General features: G+C 45.2%; 1 protein-coding gene across 1 annotated transcript in view; it reads left to right on the forward strand.

Moving 5' to 3' along the window:
* The window catches only part of elapor2b (endosome-lysosome associated apoptosis and autophagy regulator family member 2b), a 153,116-nt gene that overhangs the window by 50,346 nt on the left and 81,318 nt on the right, over positions 1–21,452 (forward strand). The window contains exon 2 of the mRNA XM_086010868.1: positions 16,352–16,472. Within this exon, the coding sequence (XP_085866994.1) occupies positions 16,352–16,472 (121 nt within the window). The remainder of the gene's footprint in view (positions 1–16,351; positions 16,473–21,452) is intronic.

The raw sequence follows: 21,452 nt of genomic DNA on the forward strand, positions 1-21,452 counted from the left end.
CTCAGCCATTTCCTCATTCCCCATTATAAATTCTCCCGTCTCTGACTGTAAAGGACCTACATTTACCTTCGGCAGTCTTTTCCTTTTCACATACCTATAGAAGCTTTTACAATCCGTTTTTATATTTTTCACTAGTTTGTGCTCATATTCCATTTTCCCTTTCCTTATCAATTTCTTGATTCCCCCTTTGCTGATTTCTAAAAAGATCCCAATCCTCAGGCTGACTGCTTTTTCTGGCAACTTTATAAGCTTCCTCCTTTGAATTAATACTAGTTTTAATTTCTTTTGTTAGCCATGGTTGGATCACTTTTCCTTTTGGGTTTTTATGCCCTAGAGGAATATATGTTTGTTGCAAATTATGCTTTATTTCCTTGAATGTTAGCCATTATATGTCCACCTTCATACCTTTTAGTGTAATCTCCCAATATACCATGGCCAACTTGTCCCTCATACCCTTGTAGTTTACTCTGTTTAGATTGAAGACCTTAGTTTCAGATTGGACTACATCACTCTCAAACTTTAATGTAAAATTCAACCATATTATGGTCTTCACTAATCTTTTTCTTTTTACATACTTGTAGAAGCGTTTACAGTCCACTTTTATGTTCCTTGCAAGTTTACTCTCATACTCTATTTTTCCCCTCCTAATCAATCTCTTGGTCGCTTTTTGCTGAACTCTAAACTGCTCCCAATCCTCAGGCTTGCTACTTTTTCTGGCAACTTTATATGACTCCTCTTTGGATCTAATGCTATCCTTAATTTCTTTTGTTAGCCATGGTTGGACCGCCTTTCCTTTTGTGTTTTTGCACCAGAAAGGAATGCATAACAGTTGCAATTCATGCATTCGTTCCTTAAACCTTCTGACTCCAGAGATGAGGGTGTTCCCCACTGAGCCATGGCTGACGCACCAATGCCCCTCAGTATATGACAGCGAAACACAAGTATTTTAGGAAGATGAAACAAATGCATAGTTCTTGCTAATCTCTTCTAGCCTTTTTTTTAATTAAGTGGAGTACTCTTGACTTGACACTTTTGAAGTTTCTTTTCCTGGTTACTGTAATGGTTAAGCTGAGTGATGTCAGTGCTGGGGATGATAGAATAATGGCCCAGAAATTCGGGTCGGGGGCTTCCCGCGGGTGCAAGCCCCCGACCTGCACTTACCTAGCGCGCCAGCCGTTGAGCTGTGGGCCCCCGTGGATTTCTGATCCTGGGCCTGCTCCAGCTGCCGGTGCGCAGTGCTTGCATATCCCAGGGGCGCAGTTAGTTCGATGCGTCCCCTGGGATCACGTGGGCCATGGGGAGCCAATCGGAGCAGGGAATGCTCCATTCATAAGATTGATAGGAAGAGCTGTCAAGACTTATAAATACTACGGCCCCAAAACAGCACTAAATCTTCAAATGCATTTTTTTTTAAATCACATTTTTAAAATAAACTATAAATTACATGAAATAACTTTTAAACAATAATTTAAATTTTTGAAAAAATAATTTTATTTTCTAACGGGGCTAAAAATAAACTTACTTTGCTTTAAAGTATTTAAAAATAATAAACCTGTGGGAAAAAATGTTTTAATTTTAATTAATTCACCACTTACCTTGTAAAAAGCAGGCCTTGCGACTGCTTTTTACATGTCTAACTTCCGGAGACTTACCTTCCCGAGAAAACCTGCAAAAAAAACGAAGTTCGATGCGCACGTGCTCAACCTCTGAACCCCTGCTTTCAGGGGATCGGAAGTGCCGGTTTCCCGCGCATGCGCAGTGCACGCAGGAAACCGGCACTTCCATTTGGCTTACGGGTGAGTACCCCATGCGTACTCACCCGTGGAGACCCGAATTTCTGGGCCATTATCTTCTTTTAGCTCCAGTTAACATCATCGAACACTTCACGGCACTGGTTAGATGCAGAGCAAAGTTCCCTTTACTTTGCACTGTCAATGTACCATAAATAACCTCAAATAGCCCCCTATCGTGCCCCAGTTTTACTACATTAATCATTCTTGCAGTTTTCTTGAGTGATCTGAGTGTCAGTTTGATGCTGAAATACAGTGAGTGAAAGTGTAAATTCAGTCCATGTAAGATCTTGTAGACAGCCCAGAGGTGTCTTCACTTGCATCATTCTGGGTTGATTTTGAAGTCAAATTCTGAAGATTATTTGTATTCAACTGTGCCCATCTACAAGGCACAAGTAAGGAGTGTGATGGACTCATTTGCCTGGATGAGTGCCGCTCCAACAACACTCAAGAAGCTCGACACCATACAGGACAAAGCAGCCCGCTTGATTGGCACCCCATCCACAACCTTAAACATTCACTCCCTCCACCACTGGCGCACTGTGGCTGCAGTGTGTACCACCTACAAGATGCACTGCAGCAACTCGCCAAGACTTCTTCGGCAGCACCTCCCAAACCCGCAACCTCTTCCACCTAGAAGGACAAGGGCAGCAGGCGCATGGGAACACCACCACCTCCAAGTTCCCGCCAAGTTGCACACAATCCTGACTTGGAAATATATCGGCCGTTCCTTCATCGTCGCTGGGTCAAAATCCTGGAACCCCCTCCCTGACAGCACTGTGGGAGCACCTTCACCACACGGACTGCAGCGGTTCAAGATGGCGGCTCACCACCACCTTCTCGAGGGGCCATTAGGGATGGGCAATAAATGCTGGCCTTGCCCGCGACGCCCACATCTCGTGAACAAATAAAAAAAAGACATCTGTGTGGAATAAAATGGTTGAAACCGAACATAAAAACCTATGGGTGTAGTTACAGTAACTTGCATTTATATACATAGTGCCATTAATGTACCAGAACATCTGCGGTGCTTCGCCGAAACTTCTTCAGACAATAATGGATAGCAAAACAAAAGAGATATTAGGAGGGGTGACCAAATGCTTGGTCAAAGAGATGGTTTTTAAGGAGGGCCTAAAAGGAGGAGAGTGAGGTGGAGGGGTTTTGAGGGAATTCTAGAGTGTGGGGCCTGGACTGTGGAATGGATGGTCAACAATGGTGGAGAGATGCACAAGAGGCCAGAGTCAGACAAACGGGAGCGAGAGGGGATGGGTGGTTGGTAATAGTTGTTGAGCTGTAGGAGGTTACAGCATATAGGGAGGGGTAAGGCCACGAGAATGGGAATTTCAAATTTGTGGTATTGGGAAACCGAGAGCCAATGTAGGCCAGCAAAGACAGAGGTGATGGGCAAGAAGCAGGGTACAGAATAGGATGTGGAGAGCAGAGCTTTGGGTGAACTGAGCTTTAGGTTCACTAGATTGATTCCTGGGATGAGCAGGCTGTCCTATGAGGAGAGATTGAGTAGATTGGGCCTATATTCTCTGGAGTTTAGAAGAATGAGAGGTGATCACATTGAAACATACAAGATTCTGAGGGGGATTGACAGGGTAGATGCCGAGAGGTTGTTTCCCCTGGCTGGAGAGTCTAGAACCAGGGGGCACAGCCTCAGGATAAGAGGTCGGCCATTTAGGACTGAGATGAGGAGGAATTTCTTCACACAGAGGGTGGTGAATCTTTGTAATTCTCTACCCCAGAGGGCTGTGGATGCTCAGTCATTGAGTATATTCAAGACGAGCATTTATAGATTTTTGGATAGAGGGATATGGAGGTCGGGCGGGAAAGTGGAGTTGAGGTTGAAGATCAGCCATGACCTTATTGAATGGCGGAGCAGGCTCGAGGGGCCGAATGGCCGACTCCTGCTCCTAATTCTTATGCTCTTATGTTCTTATTGAGGTTCGAGTATGGGAAACCAACTCATAGAGCATTAGCATTGTCAAGTCTGGCGGTGATAAAGGCATGAGTGAGGGTTTCAGCAGCAGATTGAGTGAGGCAGGAGCGGAGGCGGGTGATGTCGTGGCGGTGGATGTAGGCGGTTTTTATGATGGGGAGTAGATGGGGTTGGAAACTCAGCCCAGGGTCAAATTGGATGCCGGGATTGTTGACCGTCTGGTTTAGCCGGAGATAGTGGCCAGAGAGATGGAATCCCTGGCATGCGTCGGCATCATTGCCGTCCACCATGTTGCCACCCGTTGAATATAATTCTTTGGGTGAATAGGTGCATGAATATTTCTCGTTTTTCCCCAATATTGTGTTAGTAATACTGAGAAGTGAATTAACCTGAACAGTCATTTACCACAAGCAACTTTGTGGGAAGCACTGTTTTGAGGTGAATTTGTAGTCTTAGTTTTCAGAGTAATTGATGCCAGCAAATGAACTTTACTCTGATTTGTAGCTAAAGAAAGCCCTGTATGCAAATTTAACTTGGAATCTTTCCATGTTGATTTAATTGCAACTGGAGGAAAGAGATAAGCCTGTAATGGTGAAAGTACTCCATTTAATTTTGTACAAACATGCCAACTTTTCTTTCAAGGACCTAAAGATCACAGTGTTTGACTTTCCTTCTCGCCACACACACAAAAAAAAGAATTTGGGTCGGAATATAGTGAGGCGTTGTTTTAAAAAGTGTTTGCTCTTGATGTCGCGGAACAGCCAGTGTTCCTCACTCTCCACTGGGCTGTGCCAGATATGGGTGGGGTTGCTGACGTTTCGGGAATGAAACGAGAACCTGACCCCCTCCACCTCCCACTTGATGACTCTTTAAAATTTGAACCATTTTGTTTTTTTCAACCTGAGAGAATCATTTGCTGGAGGAGGATTGGCGAAACAGGGAATACATTTGTGCTGTTCACCATTTTTTGGATGATGTTCAAATTTCGTGACAATATATTAGGGAAGAAAATTATTTGTTTGAAAGACTTTACAGATCCTTGCCGTGTGCGAGCTAACCCTTGCATTGTTTATTTGCTGTGTTTGGTGTGCTAACTGTGGAATTCCTGTTTCGCCCGATCAGGGCCAAGTTTTACAGCCTGTTACAGGAAGAGGGGCAATCCGGCAGGGCTGCTGGTGTTCAGTGTCACGTAAGAACCAATCAAGTAATGACATCCTTACCAGGGAACTTGCTAGCATTTATTGGTAGTAACAACAGAAAATGCTGGAAAAACTCAGCAGGCCAGGCAACATCCGTGGAGAGAAAATAGAGTCGACGTTTCGGGTCTAACCCTTTGTCAAGACTGAATTTATTGGATTTATTCGTGATGTTTTAGTCTGGACCGTGCCTTTAATAAACAAAGAAACCATGGGTTTATCAGCGGAATAAAAGAATAGCAAGTTAAGCCTCTCATTGTTTTTCAGTGGGTGTTACTGTGCAAAGTGTTTTTTAATTAGATTTGTGAAAAAAATAAAAATCCATATTCATATTTCTATGGTTCTTCCTATATCTTTATTTTCTCCTTTTTCCATGGCTCAGTGGGCGGCTCCCTCGCCTCTGAGTCAGAAGGTTGTGGGTTCAAGTCCCACTCCAGGGACTTGAGCACAAAAATCTAGGCTGACACTCCAGGGCAGTGCCGAGGGAGCGCTGCACTGTCAGAGGTGCCGTCTTTCGGATGAGATGTTGAACCGAGGCCCCGTCTGCTCTCTCAGGTGGACATAAAAGATCCCATGGCACTATTTCGAAAGAGCAGGGGAGTTCTCCCCGGTGTCCTGGGGCCAATATTTATCCCTCAATCAACATCACTAAAACCGATGATCTGGTCATTATCGCATTGCTGTTTGTGGGAGGTTGCTGTGCACAAATTGGCTGCCACGTTTCCTATATTACAACAGTGACTACACTTCAAAAGTACTTCATTGACTGTAAAGTGCTTTGGGACATCCAGTGGTCGTGAAAGGCGCTATAGAAATGCAAGTCTTTCTTTTTTGTCCCTCTTCTGTTGAGGGCAGTGTACAAATACCACAGGTGCTGGTGATTCTTTGATACCTTCTCCAAATGTCTTCCCCTTCGTGTCTGGGGCTGTACAATGAGTTTCTGTGGGCTATTTCACCACTGCAGGGACCATCACAGCCCGGGCCTTCCTGTTGAAGCCTAATGTTCACTGTCCATCGCAGATGCTCCTAAGTGTAGCCGGAGCTGTTTTTTTCCCCCACTCCTGATCTTTAGTCTGGCTTCTTCCCCAAGGATCTTGGGCTACTGAATCCACACCCCCTCCCCCCCCCCCCCAATACCTGGCCTGAGTTTAAAAACAAAAAGTTTTAAAGTCTGAGGCTGCAAAATGCTTTTGGCTTCTGTAACAGGAACAAGATGTAGAGTTTGATGTGAAGTGTGTTAAAACTACTGAGCACAGTGCCATTTGTGTCAAAAACTCGTGGGGATGGGTCATTGCAAGCAATGAAAATGATGCAGTGGTAGGGACCCATGGTTTGTGTTGTTACTTTTGCTTCCATAGACTTTTAGGGCTGCTTGGTTGTAAGTTATAACTCACCAATTGGAAGGAACGGAAGTTTTGTTTTTTATTCCCACCCTAAAGCACGTTTAGATCCCTCTCTCTCGCACACCACTCCTGACAGGGCAAACAGACTCTTGCTGATGCTACACTCTAACGGTGTACCAGACCAATTATTCCCACTTTTCCCTCAAGGTATCTCCGAGGTTGATGGTGAGAAGCAGGGGAAGTTATAATGGGGAACAAAGAAATGGCAGACCAATTAAATGCATATTTTGGTTCTGTCTTCACAAAGGAGGACACAAATAACCTCCCAGAGATGTTGGAGAGCATAGGGTCTGATGAGAGGGAGGAACTGAAAGAAATCAGTATTTGTAGGGAAATTGTGTTGGGGAAATTGATGGGACTGAAGGCCGATAAATCCCCAGGGCCTGATAATCTACATCCTAGGGTACTTAAGGAAGTGGCCCTAGAAATAGTAGATGCATTGCTGATCATCTTCCAAAATTCGCTGGAATCTGGAACTGTACCCATGGATTGGAGGGTAGCTAATGTTACCCCACTATTCAAAAAGGGTGGTAGAGAGAAAGCGGGGAATTACAGACCGGTAAGCCTGACATCGGTAGTGGGGAAAATGCTAGAGTCCATTATAAAGGATGTAATAGCTGAGCACTTGGAAAACAGTGACCGCATCGGACAAAGTCAACATGGATTTACAAACGGTAAATCGTGCTTGACTAATCTACTGGAATTTTTTGAGGATGTAACTGGGAAAATAGATAAGGGAGAACCAGTAGATGTGGTGTATTTGGACTTTCAAAAGGCTTTCGATAAGGTCCCGCATAAGAGATTAGCGTGTAAAGTTAAGGCACATGGGATTGGGGGCAAGGTATTGACTTGGATAGAGAACTGGTTGGTGGACAGAAAGCAGAGAGTAGGAATTAATGGGTCTTTTTCCGAGTGGCAGGCAGTGACTAGTGGGGTACTGCAGGGATCGGTCCTTGGACCCCAGCTATTCATAATATACATTAATGATCTAGATAAGGGAACTAGATGTAATATCTCCAAGTTTGCAGATGACACAAAGCTGGGTGGGCGTGTGTGCTGCGAGGAGGATACCGAGAAACTCCAGGATGATTTGGACAGGTTGGGTGATTGGGCAGAAGCGTGGCAGATGCAGTATAACGTGGATAAATGCGAGGTTATCCACTTTGGTGTCAAAAACAGAAAGGCAGACTATTATCTGAATGGCAATAGATTGGGAGAAGGGGAAGTGCAACGAGACCTTGTGTCCTTGTGCACCAGTCGCTGAAGGTAAGCATGCAGGTGCAGCAGGCGGTTAAGAAGGCAAATGGTATGTTGGCCTTTGTAGCGAGAGGGTTTGAGTACAGGAGCAAGGATGTCCTGCTGCAGTTGTACAGGGCCTTGGTGAGACCACACCTTGAGTACTGTGTGCAGTTTTGGTCACCTTATCTGAGGAAGGATGTTCTTGCCATGGAAGGAGTTCAGCGAAGATTCACAAGGCTGATCCCTGGGATGGCAGGAATGACGTATGAGGAGAGATTGGGTCGATTGGCTTATACTCGCTGGAGTTTAGAAGAATGAGAGGGGATCTCATCGAAACTTATAAAATTCTGACAGGTCTGGACAAACTAGATGCAGGTAGAATGTTCCCGATGGTCGGGGAGTCCAGAACCAGGGGTCACAGTCTAAGGATAAGGGGTAAGCCATTTAGGACAGAGATGAAGAAGAATTTCTTCACCCAGAGAGTGGTGAACCTGTGGAATTCTCTACCACAGAAGGCGGTTGAGGCCAAGTCTTTAAATATATTCAAGAAGGAGTTAGATACATTTCTTAGAGCTAAAGGTATCAAGGGATATGGGGAGAAGGCAGGTACGGGGTACTGAGTTTGGATGATCAGCCATGATCTCATCGAATGGCGGAGCAGGCTCGAGGGGCCGAATGGCCTACTCCTGCTCCTATCTTCTATGTTTCTATGGTGGGGGGGGGAATCATATTTTATATATTCACCTTGGTTGAAGGTGTTGTAATCACCTCTAAATTTGCAGATATCAAAATAGGATTCAACAACAACTTATATATTTATATAGCGCCTATAACATAGTGAAACATCCCAAGGCATGTCAGAACAAATAGTGAGCGATGCAGTCAGCTGCAAAAAGCTTTAGATCATTTATTTATCTGTGAGACTAGGTGAGCGATGCACTTCAAGGTGGCCAAGTGTAAAATAATAAACGTGAGAGTATGTGCTGAAGCGATCGTGGGATTATGGTGGATAAATCCGCCAAACCGTCCAGTGCTTGCCTGTAGTTTTCAATAAAGGTGCGTGAAAAAGCAATTCTGTGCAGCTGAACAGGAATAGATTCCACATCCAGAGGCGGTGTTGCTGCTGCCTATGTTCTTAGTCAGACCCCATCTTGAATCAGTATGCAGTTCTGGCCACCTAATTATTGGAACAAATGATTACTTTTGAGAGCATGCAGAAGAGAGCAAAGATTCTGGATGTTAGCAATTTTAAGTTTTGAAGAAAGGTTAAGGTAGTTTAGGCGATATAATTGAAGCTTTCAAGATAGTGAAAGGGATTAATAAGAACATAAGAAATAGGAGCAGGAGTCGGCCATTTGGCCCTTCGAGCCAGCTCCGCCATTCAATAAGATCATGGCTGATCTTCTACCTCATCTCCACTTTCCTGCACTATCCCCATATCCCTTGATTCCCTTAATATTTAAAAACTTAGTTGATCCAGACAAATTGTTCACTGTGATGAAGAATTCAGTTACCAGGGAGATTAGGAAGTTAGGAGCAAGAGAAACCCCATATATTTTCATCACAAAGACTACTTCATTCTCCGTCTGCAACATTGCGCACCTCTACCTGTACTTCAGCCCTTTCACTGCGGAAGCCTTCGTCCATCTTCAGATTCGACTGCTTCAGTGTTCTCCTTGCTCTCTTAAGAACTCTTTTTAACAACTCCAACTTGAGTAGAATGGGCCGATACTCTCTGGAGTACAGCAGAATGAGAGGTGATCTCATTGAAACATATAAGATTCTGGGGGGGATTGACAGGGTAGATGCTGAGAGGTTGTTTCCCTTGGCTGGAGAGTCTAGAACTAGGGGTCACAGTCTCAGGATAAGGGGTCGGCCATTTAGGACTGAGATGAGGAGGAATTTCTTCGCTCAGAGGGTTGTGAATCTTTGGAATTCTCTGCCCCAGAGGGCTGTGGAGGCTCAGTCGTTGAGTATATTCAAGACTGAGATCCATAGCGATGGGCAATAAATGCTGGCCTTGCCAGCAACGCCCATATCCCATAAACTAATTTAAAAAATATAGATTTTTTTGACTCTCGGGGAATCGAGGGATATGGGGATCGGAGTGGGGGGAAAGTGGAGTTGAGGTCGAAGATCAGCCATGATCTTATTGAATGGGGGAGCAGGCTCGAGGGGCCGTATGGCCGACTCCTGCTCCTAATTCTTATGTTCTTAACTTCTGCAAAACTTTGACGCACACACAAATTCCACTCCCCTTTCACCACCTCCTCACCTTTCATCTCCTCCTCACTGATCTACGTTGGCTGTCGGATCCAACACCTTACAGATGAGAATGATTATTTTAAATTTAAGTCCCTTCAGGTTCTTGCCCCACCCTATCTCTGCAATCGCTTCCAGCCATATATCCCACCTCCATTCCTCCAACTCTGAATTTTTTGCAACCCTTTCCATATGCTCTGCCATTCATGGCAGATCCTTCAACTGCCTGGCTCCTGGTCTCTGGAATTTCCTCCCTAAAGCTCTACCTCCCAGTCCTTCTTATAAAAACCTTCTCAATACACATTTCTTCGACCAAGCTTTTGGTTCTTCTCCTAAATTCTCCTTTCCTGACTTGGTATCTGGATGTTTGGTATACCTTGAATCCCAATTCATCACTAGTTCTCAACTAAATTGCATACTTTGGGCTGGATTTTCATTGAGGAGGCGGGACTACAACTTTCGGGGTTGTAGTCCCGCCTCCATCGAGTTCTAGCCAACCCACGCGATTTTAACTTGATTGACCTTGTTGAACCCGCCCAGCGGGCTCAGCAGGCCAATTAAGGGCCACCTGGCAACAGGTGACGTCACAGATAGATATTTCATCTGTCAAGACCTTTTGACAGATGAAATATCAGCATTTGACAGCTGTTTGAAGCTGTCAAACACTGACAATCTGTACTCCAGGTTAATTCCATCCTCTCAGGATGATTTAGAGATCTCCCCGGAACAGAAAGCTGAATGCTGGAAATTTTGACAGCTCGCGGCTATTCTGCTTTCTGTGCCGGTGAGATGAGGGACTCCCGAGATCTGAAGGAAGGCTGTAAAGGTAAGTAAAACTTCTTTAAACACTTTACACACACCAAACACACTTACTGTAGTGTATGTAACCGTTCCACCTTTAAGAGAACTATTTTGAGGGTTGCACTACTTTATCTTGGCTGCTGTATACTGTAATACCGACGGTGACCACACCGGTATATAAGTGCTGTGTAATGTGTTGTTGGGCAGTTCCGCCCTGACCTTCAACCAGTAAAGTCCTGTTTAAGTTTACTCTTGTGGTCTGTGTAGTGATTCGCAATATAACACACAGACTTAACAATGGCGACGAGTTCGATCTTACCCTGTGGCAGAGATACATCCAAGGCAGTTTAACGGGCGTCGAGAGGAGGCATCCGCCCCATCATTCTGCTGAGAAAAGACTCTGGTCTGCAGAGCAAAGGAAGAAGGAAGAATTCTGACACGAAGCCTTCCATCAGCAACAGGCAGTGATCATCCCTCTATCACGGTGGTGGTAAGCCGATCAGCGACGAGAAGCAAGTCGGCCACGGTGACTGTGAGTAGGGGAGAAAATTAAAAAAAAAAAAAAACGGAGGATATAAGGGCGGAGAACTCGACCACGGCCGGGGAAAGGAGCCGGACAGAAGTCGGGGCCAGAGACGCTGAGACTGGGACAGCGTAAGGCACGGAAGCCACGGTGAATGCAAACGCAGCCGGTGCGAAAGACCGGGCTGCAAGCGGGCTGGGAGATGCAACAGCGTCGAGAGAGAGAGCTCGACCGTGACCGGGGAAAAAAGCCGGGCAGCTACCGAGGCCGCGAGGCGCAGCGACCGGGTCAGCGTAAGGCGCGGGAGAAAATTTAAAAAAAAAACGCGGAGAACTCAGCCGCAGCCGGGGGGGAAAGGACCGGACTGCAAGAGGGGCTGGGAGGCATGATTTGAAACCGCTGGGGAGGGCGAACGCAGCGATACGGCAATCGCCATTACAGCCAGCGGGGGAGAAAGGCAAACGCGGGAAGCCGCCATTTTTGTAGGCGGGGGAAGAAGACGAGCGCGGGAAGGAGCGCGGGAAGCCGCCATCTTCGTAGGCGGGGGAAGAAGACGAGCGCGGGAAACCGCCATATTGTAAAAAAAAAAAAAAAAAATTCTTTTGTTTCTCAAGAAGATCGCGAGGATGCCTAAGCGTGGTAACATCAACGATTTCGATCCCGATGTTGAAGATTGGGCCACGTATGTAGAACGCATAGAGATATATTGTAAGGCTAATAAAATATCAAATGACGATAAAGCACTAACCTTACTAAACTCAATGGGTGCGAAGACATACGGGCTATTGAAGCATCTTCTATCACCAGCTAAACCGGCGGATCAGACTTTCGCTAATATTGTTGCTGTCCTGAAGGATCATTTGAACCCCACACCGCTGATGTTAGCGGAACGGTTTAAATTTTATGCGAGAACGCAACTGAAAGAGGAAAGCAACGCGGAGTACTTAATTGAACTGCGTAAGCTAGCGAAATACTGTCAGTTTGGGGAAGGACTGACAGAGGCACTGAGAGACAAATTTGTGTGCGGATTGTCGAAAGAAGGAACACAAAAGCGGCTACTTGAAGAGAATGATCTTACACTTGATAAGGCTGTCTCTATTGCAGCATCGCACGAAGCCGCAGCGAGAGGCACTGTGGAAATGCAGCTGAAGGCAGCGGTACTCAGCGTAGATCAAATGGCTTTGGGTACAACGAAATGTTATCGTTGTGGGAAGACAACACACGATCAGAACCAATGCTGGTTTAAAAACCAGGAATGTAGAAAATGTGGCAAGCTTGGTCACATAGCTAAAGTATGCCGGTCAGGAAAGAAGACCAGCAACAAAAAGTCACCGCAGGAAAAGCGCCGCAAGGTACACAAGGTGGCTGAGAAGTGTTCGGATGAACAGAATTCGGATTCAGACTCCAACAGCAAGGAACTGGGTAGTCTGAGAATTCACAATGTGAGTAAGGAAGCTGATCGACAAACTATCTGGGTCACACTTCAGATAGCAAGGGTCCAGGTGAAGATGGAAGTGGACACCGGATCGGCGTTGACGGTCATGAATAAGCAAGATTACAAAAGGTTATTCACACATATTCCCCTACGGAATACGAAGATAGTATTAAAGACATACACGGGGCAAAGAGTATACCCCATCGGAAGGATAAAAGTCAAGGTGAGACACAAGGGCAAGGAGCACCAAGGAATGGACATATATGTACTACCTGAGGGAGGCCCACCACTTCTGGGACGGGAGTGGATCAGGAAAATAAATATGGACTGGCACCCCCTAAAAGCAGTGACGGAAAGTCCAGAAAATGAGCGGGAAGTCCTGAGGTGTCCAACGTGCAACAAAGTCTACAAACAAAGGGTGAAAAACCTGTTTCAGAAGCACGTGCTGCAGTGCGGAAACCAGACTTCACAGGAGGATGGTGACGGGAACAAAGCCCAGGATAATGATTCAAACAAAAGGAGGTACCCCCGACGCAGTGCCCGGGCCCGCTCAACTACATTTGTCGGGTTGACTCCCTGTTATGGTGGCAAGTCATATGGTGAAGAGGATTTTCCATTCTACCGAGATCCTTCGGGGAAGAAAAGAGGAGAGCAGTCAACTCAAGGGCAGGTAGACGGAGCCGATGATCCAAGCACGTCTTCTGACGAGGATATGGAATACTACTACAACTTCACCAGAACTGTCATCACGTCCGATCGCGAGGGAAGACTCGAGCCGTGCAGTTTCTTTGACGGCGAGGAAGATTGCCGCCTACCCAGGATCAGCTCAGACTCTGGAACTGATGATGGTAAGATCAGCCCAGGTGCAAAAGACAAGTCTAAAATGGACTTGCAGTCTATTGATAGAAAAACGAAGGAGAGCATAAATGCTTCAGGAGAGAACAAAGTATCAGAACAGAATTCCACTGAACAACAACAACATAGTTTGACAGAGAATTCTGAGTCTGTCCAGTCTACAGACATGCACATTTCTGAGGAACACCGGGCTCGAACTCAACTCAATTTCAAATTACAACAGCAATTAGAACAAATGATTCGCCGTTTTGAGCAAGAGATGAATGCAAAGAAAAAGTTCTTTGACACAGAGTGGGAGAATCTGGAAAGACAACAGAAGCAACTGATTGAGGAAATGGAACAGGAACACACAAACCGTCTGCGCGATGAGGCCAAACGAATCAAAGCTGAGCAAGAAAGGGAATATGTCAAATTCATCGATCAGTTGAAAGCTAAGAAGAAAGAGCACCCTTTTGTGAGTAGTGTCAGCAGTAATAAGCCACTCAGGGAAGTGGTGGCAGAGGCAAAAACTGAAGATGCTGCAGAGATCAAGTTTGTTGCTGAAAGCGCTACTTCCAGAGCTTTGCTTCGAATTAAAGAATTGCCAGTTAAAATTGTGAAACCCTTAAGAGAGAAGATTGGCATGGAGAAACATCGTGTCATTTTCGAATGCAAGGTTTCCAGGCCAAATGCTGCTGTCAAGTGGTATTACAAAGACAAAGAGATTCATCCCAGTAATAAATATGAGATTGTGATTGAAGATGTGTACAGGAAGCTCGTTATTAATAAGGTTGCTTTTGAAGATGAAGGCAACTACATGTGCGATGCCATAGATGACCAAAGCACAGCAAAGTTATATGTAGAAGAGCAATCAATTGCCATCATTAAACCCATATGTGATGTGGAAGTGACAGAGCCAAGTGACGCCATTCTTGAGTGTGAGCTTTCAGTTGCGGACGTGAAGCCTCCAAAATAGATACTAAATGGTGAAATTCTTCATGCCTCTGAAGATGTGGACATTGAGCATCGTGGCACTATTCATCGCCTCACTCTGAAACAAACAACTTGTAAGATGACCGGCTTGCTGCAGTTTATCGCAGGGAAATCAAAATCTGAGGCGAGGCTGACTATTAAAGAGCCTCCATCAAAGGTAGTCCAAGAACTACAGAACATTACAGTGGAAGAGAAGCAGTCTGCTACTTTGAGCTGTCACGCACGTGGTCCCTCCGAACTGAGCCAAATCAGGATGGAAGTAGAAAAACTTCCCAAGGTACTCGAGCCTTTAGAAGTCAGCAATGCTTGTTCTGCAGTTACGAAAGTGCAAGCTGTTAAGTCCAGTTGTGGACTATTAGATGAGTCACCCCAGCAACAAGAAACTACTACACCACCGAGGCGTTATCCGGACCGAGGCAGGAGGCGCAAGAGGCGCCGCCTCAGAGACTGAATCTGTGAACTGTTTTTACATGAAGTCGTGTATATATGTTATGATATTATGTTTAATGGGGAATATATACGTTTAAGCTAAAAAGGGAGTATTGTAGTGTATGTAACCGTTCCACCTTTAAGAGAACTATTTTGAGGGTTGCACTACTTTATCTTGGCTGCTGTATACTGTAATACCGACGGTGACCACACCGGTATATAATTGCTGTGTAATGTTTTGTTGGGCAGTTCCGCCCTGACCTTCAACCAGTAAAGTCCTGTTTAAGTTTACTCTTGTGGTCTGTGTAGTGATTCGCAATATAACACACAGACTTAACACTTACCTCTGCACTCCTGCACCCATCACTCACCTGAACACCGGACACCTCGACCCCTCCAAGCCCTTCATCCCGATGGCCCGCCTCACTAACTTGGCGTGCTTTGGAGCTGTCGGGAATCCCACATTTCACCAATGAAAATAGGGATTAGGCTAAAAACTGCCTGTTAACAGGCAGTTAATTGGCACTAATCCCCTTCCCGCCTCGGGGAGGTGGCTCCCAGCGCGGGTCGGGTACCCGCCTCCTTTGAAACTGGCATGGAGGCGGGTTGGGGGTGGGATGGGTTCGTGCCCCCCCCCCCCGATTTCAGGATTTTAACGCCCCACACGCCTCCAATCCCGCCTCCATGGCCCAATGAAAATCCTGCCGTTTGTTTTGGAGTAGTTTGTCAAGTACTGACACAAATTGTATAGATGGTACAAAGGGGAGAAATTTAGTACATGATAATATATATAGTACATACAAATTCCAGATAAAAAGAAAGACAGACTTGCATTTATATAGCGCCTTTCATGTCCCAATATGCTTTACAGTCAGTTAAAGTACTTTTGAAGTGTAGTGACTGTTCTAATGTAGCTAAACATTACATCGGAAATATGTCACAGAAACAGGCCATTCGGCCCAACCAGTCCATGCCGGCGTTTATGCTCCACTCGAGCCTCCTCCCGTCTTTCCTCATCTAACTCTATCAGCGTAACCCTCTATTCCCTTCTCCCTCATGTGCTTGTCTAGCCTCCCCTTAAATGCATCGATACTATTCGCTTCAACCACTCCCTGTGGTAGCGAGTTCCACATTCTCACCACTCTCTGACATTGCAGCTAAGTTGGGCACAGCAAGGTACCACAAACAGCAATGAAATAAATGACCAGATAATCTATTTTGCTGATAGTTAGGCCAGGACATCGGACAACTCCCCTGCTCTTCTTTGATGGAATTGTCTCAAAATATTCAAGGGGTGATGCCATCTAACTCTTTTGTGTCTTTTTTCTACAAAAATATTGTATGAGCATTATAACATCAACCACCATCAGTGAGCACCTAATTGTACCCGAGATTTGGAAGGTGTTTACCCGCCCCAATTTTTGGCAGGTGCCGTGCTGTCCCAGGCCAGCTCTGTTTTTTATGTAACAGGAGTTCACACTGTGTTTGTGTTCTTTTACAGACCGACTATCACTTCAAGTACACGGAATGCGATAGCACGGGATCCCGGTGGAGAGTTGCCATTCCTGATCATCCTGGAAAATGCTCAGGGTTGCCGGAGCCAATTATAGGCAAAGAATGCTGTAAGTTTACTGTGCGAACTGTTCATTGGACTAAAAGGGAAGTTTGAGCATTACGAGCACTTCGTGTAGAGCTGCTTATTGTACGAGCTCCTATCATTTTATACAGTCAGATTTGCATTTTATTTTAAACAAGATTTAATTTTTTTTTAAATTCAGTATCTGTAGGGTATTTACTAACGTATGCTGGATAATTTACAATAAAGTCTCACCTTCTGTATTTTGATTGCAGATGAGGTTGCTGTGATTACCTCCTTTTGGTTCTTCCTCCTCTGGCCATCACCATTTATTTCATTAATCAATTTCCAATTTTCTTCCTTTCACTCCTGGTGCCATTGCTGACTATTGTCTTGCCTTGCCTTGCCTTAGTTGAGTCGGCATACGCAGTCTAGCAAGGAGCGCACGTCAACCCAAGCACCCCACCCACCCGCCCCTTCAACCACCGTCTGCCCCACCTGTGACAGAGACTGTAGGTCCCGCATTGGACTCATCAGTCACTCATTTTTAATGTGGAAGCAAGTCATCCTCGGTTCCAAGGGACTGCCTCAGAAGATTCCCTCTTGTTGATCTGTTGTTCCATGCAGGTTGTAGCACACTTTCCATTTGGATTCCAGTTTGTCCACTGATAATTTGTTACGTCAAGCAGAGCCTAGAGTCCCTCCTCCTCCTCCTCTGAAGCGTTTCCCACTTTTGGGCTTTCAGCCTCGCAGTAACACTACTGGTCTGTTTGTAGTTGTTCATACAGAGTCGAGCAGCTTTCCCCTGGGTCGCCTCAAGCTTCTGGATGTCTATCTTGTGGCACGGGTCCCCTGCAGGGCTGGTGTCCTCCAGAATTGGTCTAACTCGGCTTGTTCTTTTACTTTCCTTGGGATTGACCAGAGGTTCCATTTCAGGAAGCCCCGTACTTGACTGGCTTTGGACGCTGCTCATATTGGGCTATGGTTTTATTAATGCTGAAGATTCTGCAGTGTGTTGCCCAAGAATGCTGAAGATTCTGCAGTGTGTTGCCCAAGAATGCTGAAGATCCTACAGTGTGTTGCCCAAGAAGCCATCCTTCATTAGCCTAGACTGTGTCAGCAGGCTATCCAACCATGGAAGACATCACAACCGATCCCAATCCTGCCCTCACCTTTTTCCAGAGGTACGTGTGGATAGCAACCAGGAGCGTTTCCCTATCCCCGGAGTGCTGAGGTTCATTGTACTGCCCCAAGTTACATCAGCAAACTCAACCGAGGTTCACAGAGCGCCGCTTCCAATACTCGCTTCAGTTTTCTTCAATTTATTTTCCAATCTCCCCATGGCTTGCTCGCTTGGATCCTTATTTTAAAAAAAAGTATTTCTTCTTTGGTCTTCAGGAGTTTTTGTCCTAATTCAGCCAGTGTGGTTTTAGTTTTGCTCATTTCCTTCTTTTATATAGGGATTTACTTCCTTTAAAATCTCCATAAAATAATCTTGAAACCATTCTATTCCACCCCCCCCCCAAAAAAAAATAGAAGCAAGTGCTATTAGTTATTTTGTTTGTAACATCCTTAAAGCAATGAAGGACGACCCCCTTGCTATAAAGTTGGCTATTATGAAGTTTTGCAATGTTAATTTAGCCCTCGCACTTGCTACAATATAAAATCTAACTCTACCAGTTACAGAGTAACAGCTCTAGGTTCATCAGTTTTGTTGGACTACTGAGAACTAAAGTTAGTACAGCATCTGCTTTAAACTTTGCTTCACACGTGAAGAATCAGACGTTCATGAGTCCTGAAAGTGTACAGAGAACCTAAGAAACAGGAGCAGGAGTCGGCCATTCGGCCCCTCGAGCCTGCTCCACCATTCGGCCCCTCGAGCCTGCTCCGCCATTCGGCCCCTCGAGCCTGCTCCGCCATTCGGCCCCTCGAGCCTGCTCCGCCATTCGGCCCCTCGAGCCTGCTCCACCATTCGGCCCCTCGAGCCTGCTCCGCCATTCGGCCCCTCGCGCCTGCTCCGCCATTCGGCCCCTCGAGCCTGCTCCGCCATTCAATAAGATCATGGCCGATCATCCACCTCAACTCCACTTTCCCGCCCGATCGTACTGATTGTTGATGGTCAGTTTGCTCTAACCTCTGGATATTCAAATTCATCGTGAGTCCCACGTACTCGGAAAGGCGATATTTTAGATGGTGTGTGTGTGTACAGTTTTTGTCCCCCTTGACTATAAAAGCAGATTGATGCATTGGGAAGAGTTGGGATCAGAAATACAGATAATTGCAGGATTTATCACTAACTTACGATCAATTTACATAATTAACCTTGTTTGTTATTGTGGGAAATATTTGAGGTGATATTGTATTGGTGGCTTTAAAATGCTGAAGTAGTAGACCATATAAATGTCATCATTGGAGTGCAAGTGATCTGTAGGAAATAATGTCGGTTTTGTGTTTCAAAACTATCCCCAACTCTGATGGCAAATTGAACAAAACCTGCAGGCTATCAGAATTTCCATCTCTTGGGAGCTTTGATTATGGGTATTAACATTCCTTCAGGAGACCTAAGAGATTGGAAGTGAAATTGGTCTTCGCCAGTCATGTGAAACAAGATTCTCGCGAATCGGAAGTCCGATTTACACCACACCCAATTTTCTTTTCACGATGTAAAGTTGGCTGTCGATTTGCTATGAACCTGTCGCCGCCACTGGTCGACCAATTTCACTCCATTTCAAAATTATGAAGGGTTCTGATCAATGTTCCCTCTTTCTATTGGCGCTGGGCTGTTGATAATACCGCGCATGTGCGGTTTTTACATTGGCAAGCCGGTTGCGTGGGATCCCTGGAGCGCTGTGCGGCCGCACAGCTTAAAGGGAAGGTTAGTTCTGATTGAGTAAACAAGGAGAAACTGTTTCCACTGGCAGGAGGGTCAGTAACCAGAGGACACAGATTTGAGGTAACTGGCGGGGAGATTAGAATTTGTTTTACACGGTGAGTTGTTATGATCCAGAATGTACTGCCTGAAAAGGTGGAAGAAGGATATTCAATAATAACTTTGAAAATGGAATTGGATATATAATTAAAAAGAAAAAATGTGCAGGGCTGTGGAGAAGGAGTGGGACTAATTGAAGAGCTCTTTCAAAGAGCCGGCACAGGCACGATGGGCCGAATGGCCTCTTTCTGTGCCGTATGATTCTATGATTATGAAGTCCATAATGATGAAAATTGCATATGGTGTGTTGGGGAAAGCAGGCTAAATGACTTTTTCTCATTACAGTCAAATTTGCTTCAAAAATGCAGTCCTTCTTGGATTCGTTATCATGTAACTATGGCAGTGTAGATGGTCTTCTATATATAGACAGGTTGATGATATTAGAGTTGTTGAACAGTCATGGGTGTTTGTGTTGGAGCTCGCTTATTGACCTCCATTTGATTAACAAGTCTGTGCTGTACATGTGTAATATTCGACATATTTTCTAACTCAAGCTAATGTCCAATGCCAGTTCAGAACTTGTGTTAATCAACTCGCAATGTTTGAAAAATCAGCGCATGACCCGAAATTAAATAGAAACTACCAATGCTGAGATGAGCTACACGTGGTAATCATCATTGACATGAGTACCTTGATAGATACGATCGATAGATTTTTGGATATTAAGGGAATCGAGGGATATGGGGATCGGGCGTGAAAGTGCAGATGAGGTCGAAGATCAGCCATGATCTTATTGAATGGCGGAGCAGGCTCGAAGGGCCAAATGGCTGACTCCTGCCATTCTACTGGCCTACTCTTGAAATCAATAGAAGTGAGCATAATCTTGATCTATTCGAAAAAGGAAGTTGATGCTGCAAACTGTTATCGCCAGTCTGTTGGTTTTTTAAGAGCGCAGTGTTATATGGCAGGTAGGCCAAGTAAAAAGGAATTGGTCTGGTAACACTGGGCATGGCATCAAGTCAATCTGTATCCTTCCTTTATGTTGCATGTTGAATGGATGTGCCACAGCAGGAAGCAGACTTTTGCAGTCATAAAAAGAAAGACTTGTGTTTATATAGCACCTTTCACGACCTCAGGACATCCCAAAGCGCTTTACAGCCAATGAAGTACTTTTTGAAGTGTAGTCACTGTTGTAATGTAGGAAATGCAGCAGCCAATTTGCACACAGCAAGCTCCCACAAACAGCACTGTGATAATGACCAGATAATCTGTTTTAGTGATGTTGGTTGAGGGATAAATATTGGCCCCGGGACACCGGGGAGAACTCCCCCCTGCTCTTCTCCGAAATAGTGCCACGGGATCTTTTACGTCCACCTGAGAGAGCAGACGGGGCCTCGGATTAACGTCTCACCTGAAAGACGGCACCTCCGACAGTGCAGCACTCCCTCAGCGCTGCACTGGGAGCGTCCGCCTGGATTTTTGTGCTCAAGTCTCTGGAGTGGGACTTGAACCCACAACCTTGTGACTCCGAGGCGAGAGTGCTACCCACTGAGCCACGGCCGACAGCGTTGAAGATTATTTTATTTGGCGGACAGTGTATTTTGCTTTAATCTGCAGAAAAAATATAAATTTCACTCAATCTTAAAAATAATTTAATAACATTTATACGAGTAGGAAGAGAGCTAGATGTAACTGAGATGCAAGAATCAGTATAAATCTTTTGTTAATCTATTCCTGCCTGGACTAAATGAACTTTAGTGTCAGAATGATGTATTCCAAAGGGAATGATGGACATTGGAATCGACGTTGCTCTAATTCAAGTAATTGCTGCAAAACTGAGCACAAAAAATGAAGAGTTCAGCATCTTGAATCAGCCAACAGTTGTTCAGACCTGATGCCAGGCTCCTCATAAAATGAATTCAATTACATTCCCGCTCCCCCCTCCCCACACCCCGTCCTCCGGCCCAAGGGCTGGTTTGGTTTACATCAGATATTAACGAGTAGGCAGGCAGAATAGTTCCATTAATGGTCCCATTAATTCGTCGAGAATACCTAATTTCTTTGAACTTTCATTTTAAAAATGAGGCTCCAACCTTC

The sequence above is a fragment of the Somniosus microcephalus genome, chromosome 17 (genome assembly GCF_052327205.1).
Source record: "Somniosus microcephalus isolate GS21.2 chromosome 17, FLI_Smic_1.0, whole genome shotgun sequence".
NCBI lineage: Eukaryota > Metazoa > Chordata > Chondrichthyes > Squaliformes > Somniosidae > Somniosus > Somniosus microcephalus.